Source organism: Salarias fasciatus, chromosome 17, assembly GCF_902148845.1.
Source record: "Salarias fasciatus chromosome 17, fSalaFa1.1, whole genome shotgun sequence".
Classification (NCBI taxonomy): Eukaryota; Metazoa; Chordata; class Actinopteri; order Blenniiformes; family Blenniidae; genus Salarias; species Salarias fasciatus.
The window spans coordinates 12,802,013-12,821,214 of NC_043761.1; the positions used below are offsets into that span (position 1 = coordinate 12,802,013).

General features: G+C 42.0%; 1 protein-coding gene across 3 annotated transcripts in view; it reads right to left on the minus strand.

Moving 5' to 3' along the window:
• atp2b1a (ATPase plasma membrane Ca2+ transporting 1a) overlaps positions 1-19,202 on the minus strand; it is a 34,382-nt gene that overhangs the window by 12,241 nt on the left and 2,939 nt on the right. For all 3 annotated transcript variants that reach the window (XM_030113707.1, XM_030113710.1, XM_030113708.1), the window contains exons 2-7: positions 12,389-12,875; positions 3,758-3,955; positions 3,328-3,585; positions 3,123-3,248; positions 1,853-2,014; positions 1,140-1,178 (exon numbers count right to left, since the gene is read on the minus strand). In XM_030113707.1, the coding sequence (XP_029969567.1) occupies positions 1,140-1,178; positions 1,853-2,014; positions 3,123-3,248; positions 3,328-3,585; positions 3,758-3,955; positions 12,389-12,581 (976 nt within the window). In that variant the 5' untranslated portion in view covers positions 12,582-12,875. The remainder of the gene's footprint in view (positions 1-1,139; positions 1,179-1,852; positions 2,015-3,122; positions 3,249-3,327; positions 3,586-3,757; positions 3,956-12,388; positions 12,876-19,202) is intronic.

Below are 19,202 nucleotides of genomic sequence, written 5' to 3' on the forward strand. Positions count from 1 at the left end.
TAATTGGCGTCATCACACCTAAACATTTAAAGGACGGGTTAAAGGTTCATGCGACTGGGATCTGCCCGAGGAATCACCTCCCGCTTCGGTGGAAACCGCGGCAGTTGTTACCAGTTAAATTCCTATAAATCTCTTCCTGGGGATCTCTTGGGGCTGAGCTGTGGACTGACGCTGCTGCTGCTGCTGCAGGACGGACGCTTTGGAATATTTTGTAATCCTGATTTCAAAGAAATGGACGGGCCTAGCATAATTTGGCTAATTTGACACTGCGGACGTTATTTATGGTTCAGACAGTAGGCTGCTATTGTGTGTGAATGTGTGTAGCAGGAAGCGGGAACATTAGGCTACTGCAGCTGTTTCAGACTGTGGCTCACTCTGCACTTACATGGTCGATGTAATCTCAGTCTAAAGGATTACTGTTGATTCCTGGCAGGCAGAGGGAATCTGTGCACCAGGGAGCAGTGCCAGAGTTGTGGTCAAAGACCTGAGCGCTATACCGATCATACCGTCCCAGCGCGACGAGGAGCCTGGCTCGCTGGCCGAGTTACCAATGAACAGCTTCGTTATGGCCGTCTGCTGCGGACGCAGCGTTGAAGTTTTGCTTCCGAGCAGCTCAGTTCGGGACATCGATAGAAATCAAATTGCAGGGGCTGGAGGGCGGCGTCAGAGAAGGAGATGGGTGGGAAAGCAGATGTTCTGGCCCCAGAATTGTTGCATGGCTTTAATCTCCTCATCACTAATCGCTATAACTGGATTCAGTAGCACCTGCTGCTCAAAGCGCAATGTGCCAGAGAAGGACGACAAAAAGAGGAGAGAGAGAGAGAGAGAGAGAGACAGAAGGGATGGGCCAGACAGTACAATGGATAGGCCGGAACAGCCCGTACTAAGTATATGCTGACACAGGGTCGTGTAAATATATGCAACTCCTCATTACTTGCATAAAACCACTGTAGCCAATTATTAACAGATTGAGGCTCTAACCTGTACCCTGCACCGGTAAATGGGAGGGAGGGAGGGAGGGAGGGGGGGATACTGATAAAGCCCAAGGCTCATGCCTGAAGGTAAGAGCTAAGCTGCAAGGCAATTATCTATATATGTATAATTGTGTGTGCGTGCATGTGTGTGAAGCAGTGATTCACCTTTCTTGCGATTTTCCACAGAGCCATCTTGCTTCTTATCTATGTAAAAATACAACACGGTCGTGAGAAATATGGCATGTTTAACATACACAGTGAAAATCCTGCACCCCTAAACCTCCACAGAACACTCACTAAAATAACAAAGAGTGGATAGTATTCCCTGCAGGGACATTTAGGAAAAAAAATTCAGGAGTGAATTTTTACCCAGGACTTATTAGCTGCTCTTATTTCTGAGGGAAAGAGTGAAACTGACTGAAATTCCACACATTCCATGATTGATAGATTTAAAATCTGAGTTTTGAGTTCGAAACATCATACTGATAAAAGTTTTGGTGAAATCTCACACACTATTCAGTGTGACTGCAGCAAAAGTTACTTAGATTTCAAATCAAATTAAAAAAATCTTGCACAAGAAGCTCCTATTTCAAACGATTCTCCCCTGAACAGATATGAGCAAATTACAAAACATGACCACTGGTTCTACAAACAGTTAATGTAACTGTCCAATCTTATCGTTTTGAATTTTGAAACTGAAACCAGCAGAAAACTAACATTCGCTGTGTTTTCATCCGTCTCATCGGAGGATGGGAAATCTCACAGTAAGAGGAGACTAAAAAAAGAAAACGTCTGTGCAAACATGCCCATCTGTGAGCGCGCTCCTCGGCCATCTCTAACAAAAGCAGACAAACCAACATGTCGTGGAGCGCACTAACTTTTTTTCTGCTTCTTCTTCTCTTCTTTTTCCTTCTTCTTTTCCTCCTCATCGTCCTCGTCATCCTCGCCGCCCCCGAGTAAAGTGAAGATAATTCCAGTTTGTGAGTTGACACCCACAGCAGTGACCACCATTTTCCCTGAGCCTTCCATTACATGGGTGCCTTCGGAAAGAAGAGGAAAACAAATGTCAGTAAAGGAAATGAGGAATGGGTAAAAGCGGTACCTCGCAAAATGAAATGCATTGTTCTGATGAGTTTCCAGGCAAAACTTTGATTAAACACTAACACTGGTTTTCTCCCTCAGCAGACATACATTTGTTAGTAGCTTAATTTGTTGCTTGGGCTTTTTCATTTTGTTTAAGACACAAATGTTGAGCTAAATTTCTTTGCTGAGAAATTGGCTCAGTCGGGCTTTTAAGTGGTAAGTTCAAGACGGAGAAAATAAGAGCAGCTTTTCAAAGGCGGGCAATAAATGCAGAGGACTGATGCAGGATAAAGTAAAGAGAAAAAACACACACGAGCACTAATGCAAATACCCTGAGAACCTTTAATCAACAGCCTTTAATCAAAAGTCAATTGTCAGTATGGGTGAAATAAATGGGATTCTGAGAGCGCACAACAGGCCTGCATCTCTGGCTTCTCCCGAGACACGAGGAGATTTTGTCGATTTTTACGGGGAAAAAAAAGCAAATAACAGAAGAGAAAACAAGCTTAAGTCAGAGTGACACACAGAGAGGAACCCAGGAGACAGAAAGGAGAGAGCGTTTAAAAGTTCTCCTGCGCTGGATAAAATTAGAAGATGCTTTCCCTTTCATTTGTGAGAGCGAGGGGAGAAGGGATCGAGCCTGTGTTTGGGAAAATGGTAGTGAAGTGTCTAGACACACACACACACAAAGCCAGGTGAACTTCACAAAATGTTTCTCCCCTCCCCACACACACTTTATCTGGAGGTCTGAGGGAAACAGCACAGACAACGCTGACAGCACAAACAAGGTGCTGAAAGGTCAACGTGCAAACCGGAGAGACCCTCCACACAGGAGCAGCGCTGGACGGCTGAAAAGATTACACCCAACCGGTCAGCCACCCATGTTTTTCAGCACTGAATAATGATCATCATGACGATTTTAAAAAGAATATATACGACTGAAAGATGAGCTCGGTTTTAATGAATTGATGAATTTAATGAATCTTTCATAAAATCCTAAAATCTTGTGATTTTTAAATGATCACCAGTGTTGAGACAATGACAAAGCAGATGTTTTCACGTTACCTGATAACAGCATTGGATCTTTTTCTTGTGTTTTCTTGACATGGTCGGACTCCCCTGTGAGCGAGCTCTCATCGATCTTCAGATCGTTGCCTTGGATGAGGACTCCATCAGCAGGCAAGAGGTCACCTAAAACAAACAAACACAGGACTTCAACAACAACAAACTAATTCATACTAAAGACAGCGCATAAATGATAAACTCTCACCATATTTTATTTGTGCAATATCGCCAACCACAATCTCAGCCACAGGAATTTGAATAACTTGTCCTCCACGGACGACAGTAAATTTCTGTTCCTGCTCGATGCGGCTCTGGAGGCCCCTGAACTGCTTCTCTTTACTCCAGTCGTTAAACGCCGTCACCAGCACCACGCAGATAACTGACAGAAGGATGGCGGCGCCCTCGATCCAGCCCGCCTCGGACTCGTTCTCGTCCTCCACGCCACCAGCAGCTTTTCCACAGTCTGCGCGCCACAAAACCACAGGAATATTAGGAAATTTAGAAAAGAAACAATGCTAAGAATTTAACACAGAATTCAACAATGACTGATTTATTCAGGAAAAAGTAAAGGTTAATATTTGAACATTAACGTGGCTTATGAAATAAAGATAAGATTGCAAAGGAATGTTTCTTACGATCTCTTTCAGCATCTGGAGGTCTATAAAAAGAAAGGCCTAGTGAAACTATGGCTGCCACTTCTAGGATAATCAGCGTGACATCCTGTAGTGCTTCCCACACTAATTGTAAGAAAGTTTTGGGCTTTTTGGGCGGTATTAGATTCTGCCCAAACACTGTTTTCCGCTTCTCAATGTCTGTAGGCTGTCCGCTTAGACCTGGAGTGGTGGAGAGAGAGAGAGAAAACAAAAGAGTTTCATTCATAAAATGCATAAACCGTCTCACAATCACATATCACACATATTCATGATACTCATAATTACAGCACAGATGAATGATGAGTTGGTGCGAATGTTTAGTTGCTGTATCGAATTAAGACTCGAAAAACATCCTTTTTTCAAAAAGGGAATCAGCATTTCTTCCCAAATGCTGAGGAGGAGACAATCCTGGGGAACAATGACACACATTCTGTGGGCACGTCAAACACTTTCACCTCTTTCAGGCATGCCAGAGAATATGAGCGCAGGGGTCAAATCTAATCCCGCGGACCGCCTTTTTCAATGCGACGACCGGCCGACCGAGGGCTGAATCAGCTTTAGACTCACAGGTGCTCGCGCACGCTACTGTCCCGTCACGGAGTCATCCCCCCTCTGACACACTACTCGTCTGGCTGGCCGGCGACCCATTCACCCGTGTGCACGGGGCGTTTTTACAGCGAACCCGTTCAAATGCCTCCACATTCCAGGCACAGTCATATATTCAAAAGAGCTTTGGCACAATTGATGATGCATGACAGTTTTTCACTTCTATTCATGCTGACGGCGTGTGGGTGACTGTGCAGACTGGATGGAGGTCTGTCTGCGCGCACGCGTGTGTGTGTGTGTGTGTGTGTGTGTGGCGGAGAGGGGGTGGAGTAGAATCGGAGGGCACGGAGGAGTGACTGTGTGAAAGTGCTACTGACAGGCAGATGGGGGTGGGTGGGGGGGGGGTCGCGGGTGCAAAAGACTGGGACTAATAAAGAGTGCCGTTTGTGATGGGTGAACGGAAGCCGCACTCGGAATAGCAGGATCTCAAACGGGAAGATGAGCAGCGCAGCTTATGGACAGAAGGAGGGGATTGATGAACATACACACACACACACACACACACACACACACACACACACACACACACACACACACACACACACACACACACATACACGAGGTAGATTGAAAATCTTCATACAAGGTTGGGTGACGGCTTTGTGCCCTTAAAAACAGGAAAGAGAACCAGGTGGGGAAAAAAACCTTTCTGCACAGAGTTTGCATGTTCGTCGGTCTTTTCCAGGGAGCTGAAATTATCTCCGAGTTTTAGAAAGCAACATGGAACACCAACGTTAACACAACTTCACCGGTTTCACGTTCTGAATCCAACACCCATTTCCATCTGAGCTGAATTTATAAAAAAAGTGCATCAAGAGTTGCGCGGTTAATTGACACTACAACCAAACACCACTTCCTCTAAAAGGGTGGCGAGGAGAGCGGTGACTCACCCACAGAGCACATTAAAAAAGGTTACTGGGTTGATCCAGCATAGCTGCCTGGTGCTGCTCCCTGGTTGTCTCTCACCATCTCCTTTAATTCTCTATGCCTCTAATGAAAACATGCTGACAGGTAATACCCTCACTTTATTTTACGCCGCGGTTTCCCTTTGTGTGAGGGCAACAAACGAGTGACAGAGGACAAGGTGTCGTCCCCACACTGGGTACACAAACAGAGAGCCGTCCGGCCTTGGCCCCATCGTTTCAGCAGCCCCGGTGTGTTCCGAGTCAAGCAGCTAATCATTAACCGTTTAATTTGGAGGCTTGTCCCAAGCTGACCCATCTGAATACTGTCATTTCAGTCACAAGTACAGGTCAAGGTAGAATGTCTCGGTGAAGGCCGCGGAAATGCTGCTCTCCGTACCGGAGGGCCAAATCCTGCTGGATTATTTGTTGATGAAAAAAAAAGATTGAAGTGAGGAATTTCATGGAAAAAAGCAACCTCAACTGTTGTATATGAAGCTAAATCAAACAAAACGCATGGATCTGATCATTTCAACTTTAGGTTAAATTTGTTTCATAACATCAATTCATCTTCCATTTTATGTGCTGCTTAATCCCATCCAGGAAGAACATGACTTGAACTCTGACCCTCACGTCCTACCGCAGCAGCACTTTCACTTTATGTGAAAATGAAGGTAGCTGATGCTGCTGCATCACTCAGTCCGGTGGTGTGGACGCACCATGTTGTTTTTCCTTTTAGAAAACTGGCAACAGAAATAATTTCGAAAATGCTCACAATGATCCAGATCTCTCACAGGAGACTGCAGCCCTGCGGAGGATTTTGTTTTCCTTTTCATTTCAAGAAAGCAGTTGTCCTTATTGTTGACAACAACAAAACACCTTTAGAGATTGTATGTTTGCGCTTGTATTGTGGTGTAAACAAACAAAAATAAAAAAAATGTCAGAGTATTTTATTTTTCACTGCAGACAGGCAGCAATAACGTTTGTAGGTTTATAAAAGTCTGCATTGGGAAGAAACTAAACATAACATTTTCACATTTTTATGTTAACAGAACATGAAGTTTGTATTTTTGCACTTTACCATAAGTTGCCTCAAAACTGAACATTTAATTTTATATTTTGAAGAGGAGAATGGAAGAAGATGGCACAATATTTGATTGATTGTGCATATAGTTAAGAGACTGAACAACAAAAAACACCAGCTTTTTTAGCCTTAATTTGAACCAAACATATAAAAGTACTACTAACCAAATTTTTTAATGATGTTATCATTTATGTTGAAGAAATAACCAAAAAAAACAACCAGTGAGATTGGTAAATTTAATATCAGATTTCATTCTTTCTTTATTTTTGCAGAGCAAAACCGTTCCACTGTCCGATCTTTGCAGTCTAATTACTTTTCATCAAATTCATTATCTTCATCAGGTGATTTTCTTCTTGCGGTGAGCCCTGTATCGTACTTCATATCGTTTCGGGAGCTGAGCATTTCGTTACTCCCCTACTACGCAGCCATTTCTGAAAATGATCTCCTGACTGCGAAGAAGACAGACTGGGGCCATATGTGGCCCGCCAGCCACCTGTTACCCACACCTGATTTACAGTATGTCAAGCCTTTCATTGCCATAAAGACTTTTAGGATTAAAATGGCAAGCAGGTGGACTTATATAGTGTAAGTCGATGGATTACATTTGTGTATTGCATTTGTTTTGCATGGATTAATGCAATAAAATCTGCTAAACTGAGACAAAAATGATTCTGTAACAGAGATTAATGAGCGAAGCCTCTAATAATTTCCGAATGAAATGTCATCAAATTTATCACAATTTGATGGTTTTATCAAAATTTACATCGACATTTTCTGAAAATTGAACACTGAAAAACATAGTCGCAAAACAGTTGACGGGGAGCTGTCTGACGCTTTTGAGTGATGGATGCTTCAAGAGTGCACATATTGGCTGATTGTACAAATCATGCAAAAGTGCTTTCCAGAGGAACCGGTTATTTCACCCATACGACACTGAGCAGGAACACACAATCTGCAGAAAACAACAACAAAAAAAACATGTTTGGGCCAAAGTGGAGCTGTGCACCTCTGACAGGAGGGAGTGTTTCCTTCATATTTTCTGTCATTGTTATCAGTTCTGTCAAACATATGGTCCGTGGGCCAAACTTGGGACATCAGAGGGCCCAGCCCAGCCTGTGAGATGACTGTAGTTGAGTCAAAACAGGATTGACAGAGACATTTCACTGTTTTGCACCAGAATAGTTTAAAATTAGCATGATGTCGAAATGGTACTGATTTTGAATGTACTATTTATTTGAACTAAAACAATTGGACTGATGGGTGTTTGTGCATTATTGTGCACTCATTTCACTGGTCTGACCCCTTCTAGTTTCTCCCTGAAATAAAATGAATTTAACACAGCAGGATTTAACCCTGCAAAAGCATTTTAGTTTAGTTTTTTTTAACATAACACTTTTTTCCATCATTTCTTCTGTAGAATCTGCATGATTATTTTGTGCAGATGGCGGTAAAAAAAAGTGCCTGTGTTGCAGTTTGTTTGTGACTCTGACTCAGAATTGTATTTGTGGTAAAGCTTGAAAAAAACAAGAGTTTATATTATTTATCACAATTTTGAGAAAAAAATATTGAGATATGAATTTTGGGCTACATCGTCAAGCCCCATTCCAAACTGCATCCATCTCCAAATGTGATGCATGTGTGTATGCATGTGCACACACACATAATCATTTAATATGGTTGTTTTTTTTTTTTTTTTCAATTGTTTGAAGGTGCTTTCTAAATAAATACAGATTGATTTTACTTCCAATCACTTTTAACTGAACAGAACTGAAACTAGGGATGTTCCGATACCATTTTTTGCCTCCCGATACCGATTCAGATACTTTTACTGTTGGTATCAGCCGATATCGATACCGAGTACCAATCCGATACCAGTATATTATAAAATAATACCATGCCACGCCTGCATGACTGCATGACATGATTATCATTCTGGTAAGGCCTGGCTCAGGTTAAACATGAATCAATACAGCAAATTCAAGCCATTTATTTTTAAATAGAACAGTATAAAAAGCAGTAGTGCAAATGCAATTGAACTAAATCAATCTAGGAATAATTATTTTCAATAACTTAAAGTGCAGCCCCAATATTTTTAAATCAAAAGGGAATTTAAACAGAACAATATAAAACAGTAGTGCAACGACAACTTAAATAAGTCTAGGACTATATGTTGTCGCATTTTTAAATTAAAGTGCAGACACAATATTGTAAAAAGAATTAATTTAGATAAAACAGTGTAAATAACAGTAGTGCAACAGTAACTTAATAAACAAATCTAGAAATATTTTTTAATTAGGGTGCAAACATAATATAGTAAAATGAACAGGGCATTTAAATCGAACAGCAAAAAAATAGTTCAACAGCAACTTAAAAGATTACTTTCCAAAATGCTATAGTCCAAAACCACCCTATGAAGTTAAATCCAAAGAGCAGAAGCTGTACTCTAAACATAAAAATAGGCTTCTTTAACGGGCGCTGTACGTCTGTCACGTGATCCATTCTTCTTCTTCTCAAGAACAGCAGCTGCATCAGTGGCACGGCAAAGAACTGTGTCAGAGCCAACGACCAGCAGATGGCGGTAGTGCAACCAACGGGATGCAAGCTGCCGAAACACTACAGAAGAAGAAGTGTCAGTGCTAACGGAGCTAAAGGAGCTAACGGAGCTGACCAGTAAATAGATTACTAATTTAATGAAAGACGTGGTATCGGATCGGTGTCTGGACACCAGTACTCGCAGATACCGATGGCAGCATTTTCGGCAGTATCGGTGCAATTTCCGATACTGGTATCGGAATCGGAACAACTCGAACTGAAACATGGAGATGTACTTCTGAAGACTGTCGGACAATTTTTTATGAATTTCAATCTGAAAGGCATCATAGCTGACTTCTGACTCAGGAATTCTGTGAGGCTTATACCAAATGAGAGCATACATTCCTAGTTCAAACGGAAGAAACATTGACAACGAATTCCAGAAGCACACAGCGTCTCAAAGGCCCTAGAAATACGTGCTGCGCAAGGAAATCACTTCAAGGGACTGAAATTCTCCACACAGATTGACATTCTTAAATCGCCACAACAATTAGAGTTATCAAGAAAAAGGAAAAACACAACACCGATTGTGCTCAGAAATGGCAGCTCTCAAGCCAGAGATTACTACAAGTAAATCAGCGTGCTTCCCCGTTACTCTGCGAGCAGCTCACCAATGGAAGCAGGCTCCGGCCAGATGGCACATCCACTCGCAGGCCTTCTAGCTTATCATTTTGTCATCATGTCAGCCCCCTGAATTACCAAGAGCGAAGTCTTGTTAAACAGTCTGAAGCCGAGCGCTTGAATGAGGAGGTGTGGGGTCTGGAATGATGGAAACAACCCATGCGTCAGCGCTTATGGACTGCAGTACAACTGTCGGTGAACAGCGGTGAAATAGAAAATAAGGGGAGGAATAGACACACCTCTGCAGTAAAAGCCTGTGGATATATGTGACTCCAGTTCAAAATGATTGACCTCTAAACAAACATAAATCTGATGACATTACTATTTCTAATCCTCGGGCTTGTCAAGCCGGACATGCAACAGAGAACACTACAGATTTTGATTAGCAAAACCCACAAGGTGTCAATAGACTCTGACGTGTAAGCATGGCGTTTGTCCTTTTAATGCTAATTATATTTTGATATCCTACTAAACAACTCAGGAAACAGAGGGAGACGCTAAACTGAAACCTTACTGGCAGTTACTCTTTGACAAGCATTTAATGAAGCGTAAAAAGCAACTAAAAAAAAAAACCCTCAAGAACACAGAGGAAGTCAAATCGTCCAGGAACACCAGGCCAACTGACAGAGCTCGCTCTCTGCTAGAAAAACGTTCTATGAAAGTCAGGCAGACGCGAGTTCAAACAACTTCTCGTTCTAATTAATGCTTCTCACCTTTAAATCAGCACAGTTCAGCGCTGTGACTGGGCTAATGGTTTACATTTGTCAAACAGTTACAATGCCCAAATAAGCTTTTGGCATTGCTGATTGTCACAATTTACAAAGCAGTTAGCATAATTACATCTTTCTAAACTCACACGACTGGCGTGGTAATTACCCAAATCAATCTGAATTACAGGGAGTTGACATCCAACTCAATAGGAAGTTCTTTAGTAATATCAACTTTTACAAGGACAACCAGAAAAATAGTAATAATGCTGACAGATTGAACCGCATCCTCATCCTTAAAGGCCATGCTTTCAAATCATGTGCTGAGTGAACTGTACTCCCAGGCAGTGCTAAGAAAGAAAGAAAGAAAAAAAAACCCCACTTAGAAATGTGAAGGATTAGCAAAGGATTGGCTTAAGAGGTTCGAAAAATGACCAACCAGCTAATTACAAATCCCTTTTCAATTGTCAGGCCTCTAATCTTAAATGATGACTTAATTTCCCGAGCCAGTGAAGAATGAGCCGATTGAAACCCAAAGTGTCAAAACTCAAGCTGCTGCGCACGCAGTGAAACAGCATCTGCTGCGAGAAGAAACACATGTGGACCGGGTCACGGCGGCAAATAACTTAACGAGTGGCGAGAAAAAGAAAAAGAGCGAATATAGGCAGACGGTTCATCAAAATCACTATTTTCTATATGAAATCTATAAATAATTCACTTTCAGTTTAAACTTTTCTTTCATAAAATCTTGTTTGATGAACAAAAGGTATGAAGAGACTTTTGATAGGCTTAATATGGATTCAGACGGAGCAAGAAGCTGAAGCCATGTTTGATGTGATTATCATATTCTGTTGACTTTGCTATTTTCACACTGGCAGAGCATCCCTCCTGAATAAAAACCTCTGTGTGCTTTATAGTAAAGAGCACTGAAGAACAAGCAAGTCTTGACTCACCACATTCTTTTTAGCGTGTGTGCATGTGAGGCAGAGAGGAAGGAAAGCTCTTAAAAAAACTCTGTCATTCATGCTACAAGAATGACAGGACTCCACATTCAGTAACCTGACAGCCACATGCATGTTTCAACAACTCACGCTTTCTCAACGGTAGAATTCCTACTCTGCACCGTCTCCCCAAACCAAAAACAATGGCCATATTTGCTTTTGATGACACAGAAAGTCACCTGATGCACCGCCGACCATACCGTCAATAAATCAAAAGGTCAGAAATTAAACGGCGCGGTCATGAGTGTTGTCAGAATGACTGATGGTTTGCACAGCCTCGAGTACGGCATTCATGACATTCTGCTTGGCTTGATGAAGCCTGGGAGGCATTTTTCTTGCTTTGTGACGGCGCATACAGAGGACTGCTGCTGTTACAGTGAATATGTGGTGCCGTTTTAATCTGGGATCAAACTGAAAATCCCCTCCCATAAGAGTTCAGTCAAGGTCATACGAGCGATTAGGCAGACTGTCTATAGAGACACGATGAGACGGAAAAGAGTCGTAAAAACACAAAGAAAGAAACAGAAAAGTGGAAAACAAATACATGTTCTGTCAAAAAACACTCAGCGGGTTTTTCCATATTTCTTTTTCGTTGCTTGCTGTTAAAGATTCCTTAACAAAAGTGCATCGCAAGAAGAGCTAGATGAAACTCAAGCTAACTCTGGGGCAAACATGTTCAAGTAATTTTGCCCGCCACATGTGGGACGATGACCTGCCTGCAGACTAGTTCTGTGCCCAGGCAAACAGCTGGTCTGTCTGAATCCTACACACACACACACACACACACAGACACACACACAGAGGTGAAAAGGGAGAGAGGGAGGGTGTGAGGGACATATCCACACGCCCTGAAATAGAGCAGGATTGGCCCAGGTCACAGTCAAGCCTGCCTGGCCACCTGTCTGGCATATGAGTTTTTCCAAGGAAGTGATGTCAAGGTATCCACAATGTGGAAGACATGGTCAATGACACGCCTCCTAAACTATGTGTGCACCACATTATCATTCCAGCAGCGCTCATTGTTAACACTGCTATAAAAACATCCTGGACGTGTTCCAGGTTCACAAGTTGTGTCAAACGTAATAAAAGCGCTACTATACCGTCCACAGCTGATGTTTTTAACCGATTGCAGAGTCCTTGAATATCCCCATAAGATTCCCCAATTTTAGTTAGCGCCTCGGCGCCTCTCAGTTCCATTAAGGAGCGCAGTTCTTTGAGTGTGCAGCCAAACTCTCCATCGTGGTTGGCCTCCACCATGGAGTTCTTCACCCCACTGTACGAGTTGTTCGCCATTGTCTTGCTGCTTCACCAGTCTACTGCAAAGCGTTGCTGCTTTGACTCGACAGCGGGGTTTGGAGGAGGGGGGGAAAAATAAAAAGGTCCGGAAAACTTTAAATCCTCAAGACAGCGAACAGTGATAATTCCAATGAACAGCTGACGGGCCCTTTACAGGCAGGTGGAGTCATACGCCGGGTAGGAGGGATGGGGTTTTATGAAACAAGCCATTTCCCTTGGAGAGCTGAGTTCCTAGTCTCTCATGGTGACGAAGGATCACCCACAGAGCCAGAGATCACCATGCATGAAGATCTGCAAGAGAAGAACAAACACACATTACAACACGGTTCACAACATGTACTCATAACACACTAACGTGAAACGACTAACAGGAAGAATAACCAGACAGAAGGAAGAAGCCCACATGCTACATTTAGTCATACATGATTATAGCAGTTTGATATTTGAAGCACAATTAAAATGGACATTCATCATTTAACGCATATTAAACACAAAGTCACCATTTCAATTTAATTTTTCTCCAAATGAGATCAGGTGTCTATAGACACCAAGAAAATCCTATTTGCATGAAAGGAGAAACTGGAAGACCTTGACAAAACCACTTGGCTGCTGAACGAAAAGCAAAGTGTTTAGTACAACTGCCTGCAGTCACCTGCCACAGCTTTTGATTTGCTGCACTTGTCTTGCACTGTAACCATTTTTTCACTGGGATGAAACTCTTGTCGGGTAATGTACACCGACTTCCAGTTAAAGCACCTGAGGAGAGTGGAGCATTAGCATCGCGTTGCCATTTCCCCTGTGCCGTCTCGATCTACTATTAATGCAAACTCCGCACTTCCTATGGCTGTTTCATAAGGACTTCCAGCAGTCTGTCCTGTTTCCTGTGTTGGATTTACTCAGACCAATAGTGTTGGCAGTGCATTTATTTTTGATGGGTAAAGGAAATGAGGTATGAAGTGACCTAAGAATGATAGAAAATACCACAACAGATGAACTATTATGCTGGGTAAACAATGGGTGGCTGGGGGACATATTAGGCCACTCTCAAGCTGTACAGACACAAAGCTCACGCAGAGAAATTCTACCTTCACTTTAACAGAAAGTATATGTTCCTAATTGTGTAAAATTCATTAGATAACCTAATGAATTCAATGTAAACTTCTACTGTATCATAGACTAAGGGACAATGCTGACAACTTATTGACTTAGTGACTCCATATACTTCAGCACTTTCCATTCCCTTAAAAAAAATATCTTAAATTACTCTCTATTATACAACTTGGGCAGTCCATTTGCACAGGTCTTAGGTTATCGTTATTACTTTCTATATGTATAGTTCAGATTTTTTTTCATTTTTTTTTTTAATTATTCTGCCACAATTCAATATATTAGCAGCATTATGAGCCAGAATATCGATTTACATATATATAATTGTCATGACAGTAGCAAATTTTGTCTTCTGCAACCGCACAGTGTAAAAACTGGAGTTTCACCTCTGTGACTGACTGTCAGGACGATTCACTCACTATAGTTCTCATCTCCGCTGTTAGAGCCAGACAAAATGTATCTTGAGCCCATCTGGACAAATGGTTCCTTTAAAAGCCGTTGAGCAAAGTTTAAACTTGCAATTTTGTGCTGAAGTGAAAGTAAGGGTTAAAGGCATTCGCTGTCCTTGACACCATCTGAGCTGTCTCTGAAACACTGATTTCCACCCAGAGCCCCAGTGCCAAGAAAGAAGCACTTGTTCCTTTGATTGTCAGAACTAGACTGAGGCAGGGGCACACTGTCTGTGGCGCAATCTTACAAGGAGGGCAACGGCAGCCCTCATCTGTGGTGCAATTCCTCATTTTATACTTCCTTAATAATCCTGCCACAAGGTTTTGATTGATGGTTAACTGATCTATTTTTATGTGTATCTTTTGCCTTACTTGTAATGGCACTACAATTTCTTCAGATCACAGTCCATATTTATGGTAAATCACGTGTGAACTCATTTTTGATGCAAGGAATTTGTCCTTAAGGTCTGTGCTTTCAGTTAAGCCACTGTAAAACATGCTATTCTTGTTAGAAATAAACAGATAAATATTGTACTTGTGCACATCACACAAATTAACTTGAAGCTCAGTTAACATGATAATGAACAGCTGTTTCTCTTTATGTGATCATAAAGCTGGTAAAAAAAACAAACATACTGTAAAGTGTTATTCAATGTAGTAATCCACAGATAACCCCACAGATTGAAAAAAGGAAACCAGATTCCCTGCAGTGTAGCTCGTGGGGGGAACATGGTGAGCAAAGACCAACTGACTGATTACCTCAGGAAAAGCCTTCTGTTTAATCTAATTAAGACTATCTGTGGCACGAGGGAGCTCCATGGTGCTCTACATGGGAGACTCCATTCTAATGAGAGTCTGCTGTCCATTCAACTTTAATCCGCCAAACACAATGAGGCTGAATCTTTCATGCTGGCCAGGTTGACAGAAATTTGTCTTGGAGCAGCTCAGACAAGATGGTAACATCATCACAATATAAATAAACGGGGCTAAACAAAGTGCAAGTGTCAACATATCTCAGGGATTACTTGGTTCCCTGAATTTCAACCACAAGGGACTAAACTGGAATTAGAGCAAAGACTCGACTCCATAAGGTTGATTTAGAGTCCAAAACAATTCTGCAAGGCACTAAACACAAACTGTACTGTAGGCTGTGCAGACTATAAAATCTGCACTGCACAGGAAACGAGAATCTCCTGTGACTGATAGGTAAAAAAGCCCATTGCACGCACACACTCAGCCATGTCTGGAAGTGAAGTCAGTTCTCTTTCAGTTGGGGCGGGTTACTCACTGACACTCGCTTTCTGCATTTCCGGCTCTGAGAGAAAGATAAAATCATGTTTCTAGTAGTCCTACACCGATCGGGTGTTCAAAACTTCTTACAAACATCCAAAACCCACAAAATGTGTCTGAATTCCAACAGACACCATAGAGTGAAAATGTAGCATTTATTATTGCTAAGTGCAAAAGTGAATACTTCCATTCCATTAAGATTCTTGGAAACTATTCTGTCACATGTTGAGATGCTATTTGGAGCCATCTGCCATGGAAAACGGGACACAATTTATTATTTATTACACATCATAATTGCAGAGCTGAGTGTGTGGTTGAGGTGAGAGGGATCGTAGAAATCCCTTTTTCCTTTTTTTGAAAGCTTAACTTGTGCTGAGCTAAGATTTATGTTTCAACACATGTTGGCGCATGTATTTAGAAGTCGTCATTTCTCAACTTCAGTGACAGCATCTACAGTGTGAAGATCATCCATTTTTACCCCTCTAAAAGTGACACAACAAATATTAGTTTTGTCAACGATGTTGACATGTATATGTATAACAGTGAAACCAAACATTTAGTCAAGCTTGTGTTAGTAGCTAACAGGAGTGCTGCTCTCTTTCAAATAAACACAAACATAACTGAAAATCACAAATCCAACTATCATATGGCTTTAACAACCTTTTAAAGAGAGACTAAAAAGAGGGAAGGAGTAATGTTTGCAAAAAATCTGGAGAACAGTTAGTATTAAACACTTTGAGATCACTAGTGACAGAGCAACTGGCTTTTTTTCTTGAATGAATCTTTAGTTGAAGATATTAAGACAACGCTTGCAAGCTTTTCTGTCATGACAATGATATGTACTGCAGATTTGAGTTAGTTTTTACACTGGATTTACGCCTTGTCACAAACAGGATCCAAATTGGTCCCCCAACAGCCAATGTCAAGATTAACCCGGATAAATCAATTACTCATAACAAAAAAATATGGCAAGAGATGCAAAAATGATCAATGCCAAAATCTACACAAAGAATGTCTCCCTTTTTAGGAGTCGTTGGGAAAACGCATGTCGTCTGCAACTTGCACAAACAAGCCGCTTTCCTGATGTGCGGACGGCCTCTGTGAAGTTCCCACAGGCATATGACTAGCTTAAAAAAAACCACAAGGAGAGAGTGCACATGCAACAGCCAAAGTAATGAATCTAATTCTCTGCTTACTCCTTTCCTTATCTTCACGTCTTACACTAAATCCCTTCTCCCACGTTCACAGCCCCCCTGACCCCCTTCACCCACCCGACCAGCTCCACGAGCAGCAACAACGCCAAGATGAAGGAAGTGCCAACATTTGCTGTGCCACGCCAGTTTCAGGTTGCGGAGCAGGTCACATGTCACAACAGTGGAAAATCATTGTGATTGGATCTCCAAGCCAACAGCTGGCATGGTATGGTTGAATGACAGAGGGGAAGGTTAACCCTTTCCACGCGGCGGCAAAGCCAATCTACTGCACGCCATGCTGTTTGACCCAAGGACCACGGACTTGGGAGTGTCAACTCCTTCCTCTGCCCAAGCTATTTAAGGCTGCTATCACACATTAGGTGCACACCGAGTCCTCCACCCAGAAGGCTGCGGCGAGTGGAAACAAGTGGCTCGGACAACGGCAGAGGGCATCTCAGAAATATACTCATGTTCTTTGTTTCCACGCGAAGGAAAACCCTCTGGCAGTTTGAACACCTCTACGTGCCAACAACTTGATGCAAGTCAAGGATAGCAATTCTAGGGATCCCTCTGCAACGGAGCCGCCTAATGCGAGAAGCGGTATTTTTAGCTTCCCCTAGACTGTCCCCTCCCCCAACAGCTAGCCACTGCTGAACTGGGTCAGGCCGTGTAAATGTGGAGGGTACAACGCAGAGACACCCAGCCATCCTTGTGCTGCATGGCTCGCGGCTGAGGCGACTTCAGACTGGAACCTCTGCGCAGCCCTCAAACACTGTCGGGCTGCCAGTATGTGAGAACGCACAGTCAGAGGTGTCACAGTCACACTTTGCCACTGTAGCTTCTCTTATTTCTTGTACGACGATCTAAAGCCAACGTAACTCACTTTTAAACCAAAACCATTAGTGAATATTGGAACATTCACTTAATACGATTACTGCATATTCTCTGCAAGTATTTTTTATCAATATTTTGCTATGACAGAGCTGTCTTATCTGACTTTTGGTTTTATAATTTGCGTGAACAAAGGTGCGTTTTCAGTGTGTTTTTCAGACGTAACATCAGACGATGAGGAAGTACGTCAGAATATCCATGCAAGCGAAGGACGCGCCGGCTCTATTTCATGCTTTTCCACTCAAAGAGTAAAGATGAATATTCTAAAATTGGCAGCATTGTGGGATCCAGATACACCCAGAATGACCAAAAGTTTATTCTTGTGTGTTTGTAGTTATATAAAAAGGCCCTGTAAAATTATGATTCAGTTCTTACATGCACAAGTGAAGATGACTAAGATGTTTCTATTCAGTGCGTCCTTGTGAAACTTGAACTTCACGGACGATGAACAAAAAAAAAAACTGCCGAAGTAAAAGCTGCACTTTCAATGGTAGTGCGCTGAGTGTAGGAGTAGAGGTCCTCATCCATCAACTACTCCGTTTTAAAAACCTGAACGCACCATTGAAGGCGTCAAACGAAGTGAACAGTGTTTCAATATCTACTCACATCATTACGCCTTCCAGCCCAGCCTCTGTGGATACGGTGACAGGTCAGATCATTTACCTCTGGTTTGTTTACCAATTTAGGCGTTTCCAAGTGCTTCAACACTACCCTGTTGCTACGGTGGAAATCGGACTGACACCGTTTTAAAAACCAGTCGGTGTGTTTCATGAAGCCATGAACATAATGTTCATCTTCAAATTGTAATCAAGGGAATCAGCTAACATTCCATTCTGTTGTACATATTTTTGTGTGGCAGGCATAAAAGATAACAGTAAGAGGTTTTTTTCTGTTCAAGAGACAGATTTCTCTAAAGAGAAGAGAGATTTTACTGAGATGTAAGTCTGTCAAGAACATAGGATGAAAACATTCCCAAAAGATGCATCATTGACTGAGCCACTTTGAAGATGAGAAGCTTTCTGTGTTCTTTGTTATGTGTGAATCCACGCAGCCTCTCAGCGGCCTCAGGCCCTCCAGCCCTGCCATTTTCTGCCACAGTCAGCCCTTACTGTCCCAAACATCTCAAATGCTGAGCGCAACACAGCTTGCATGCAAACCTACGCTCAAAGATGCAATTCATCTTTTTCTTACCCAAGTATTTCAATGTAGCAGTAACAACTGTAGAAAAATTTAGAAGAACTACTCTTCTGAAGGGGTCAGGAATGACTGTACATGCTGGGAGCAAAACTATAATCAATTACACTAATCTGGGTGCATCAACAAAGAGCACTCTTCTAAAGACAAAGTTTTGAAACTATGATGATTAGATAAAGTGCAGATTTTCCTCTTGAGTGAGAATGTTAAGATTGCAAACGAAGATTAAAAACAACTGAAAAGGGTTTTCAGGCTGTTATTGTTTCATGAAAATACATTTAAGTGTTTGTACTGTACTTTGCATGAATGTGGCCTCTCAGGCTTTCATCTACTGGGTACATTTCCCCCTTAATAATAGTTCAAAAAAAAGAAAACTGCTTCAATGAAAAATTAAATGTGTGGAGAGCTGTGAAATTTTGAGTGACATTGATGCTGAATGGATTTGAATTAAATGAAAAGATGCACACAAATGATAGAAAAGCCAGTTAAAGAAA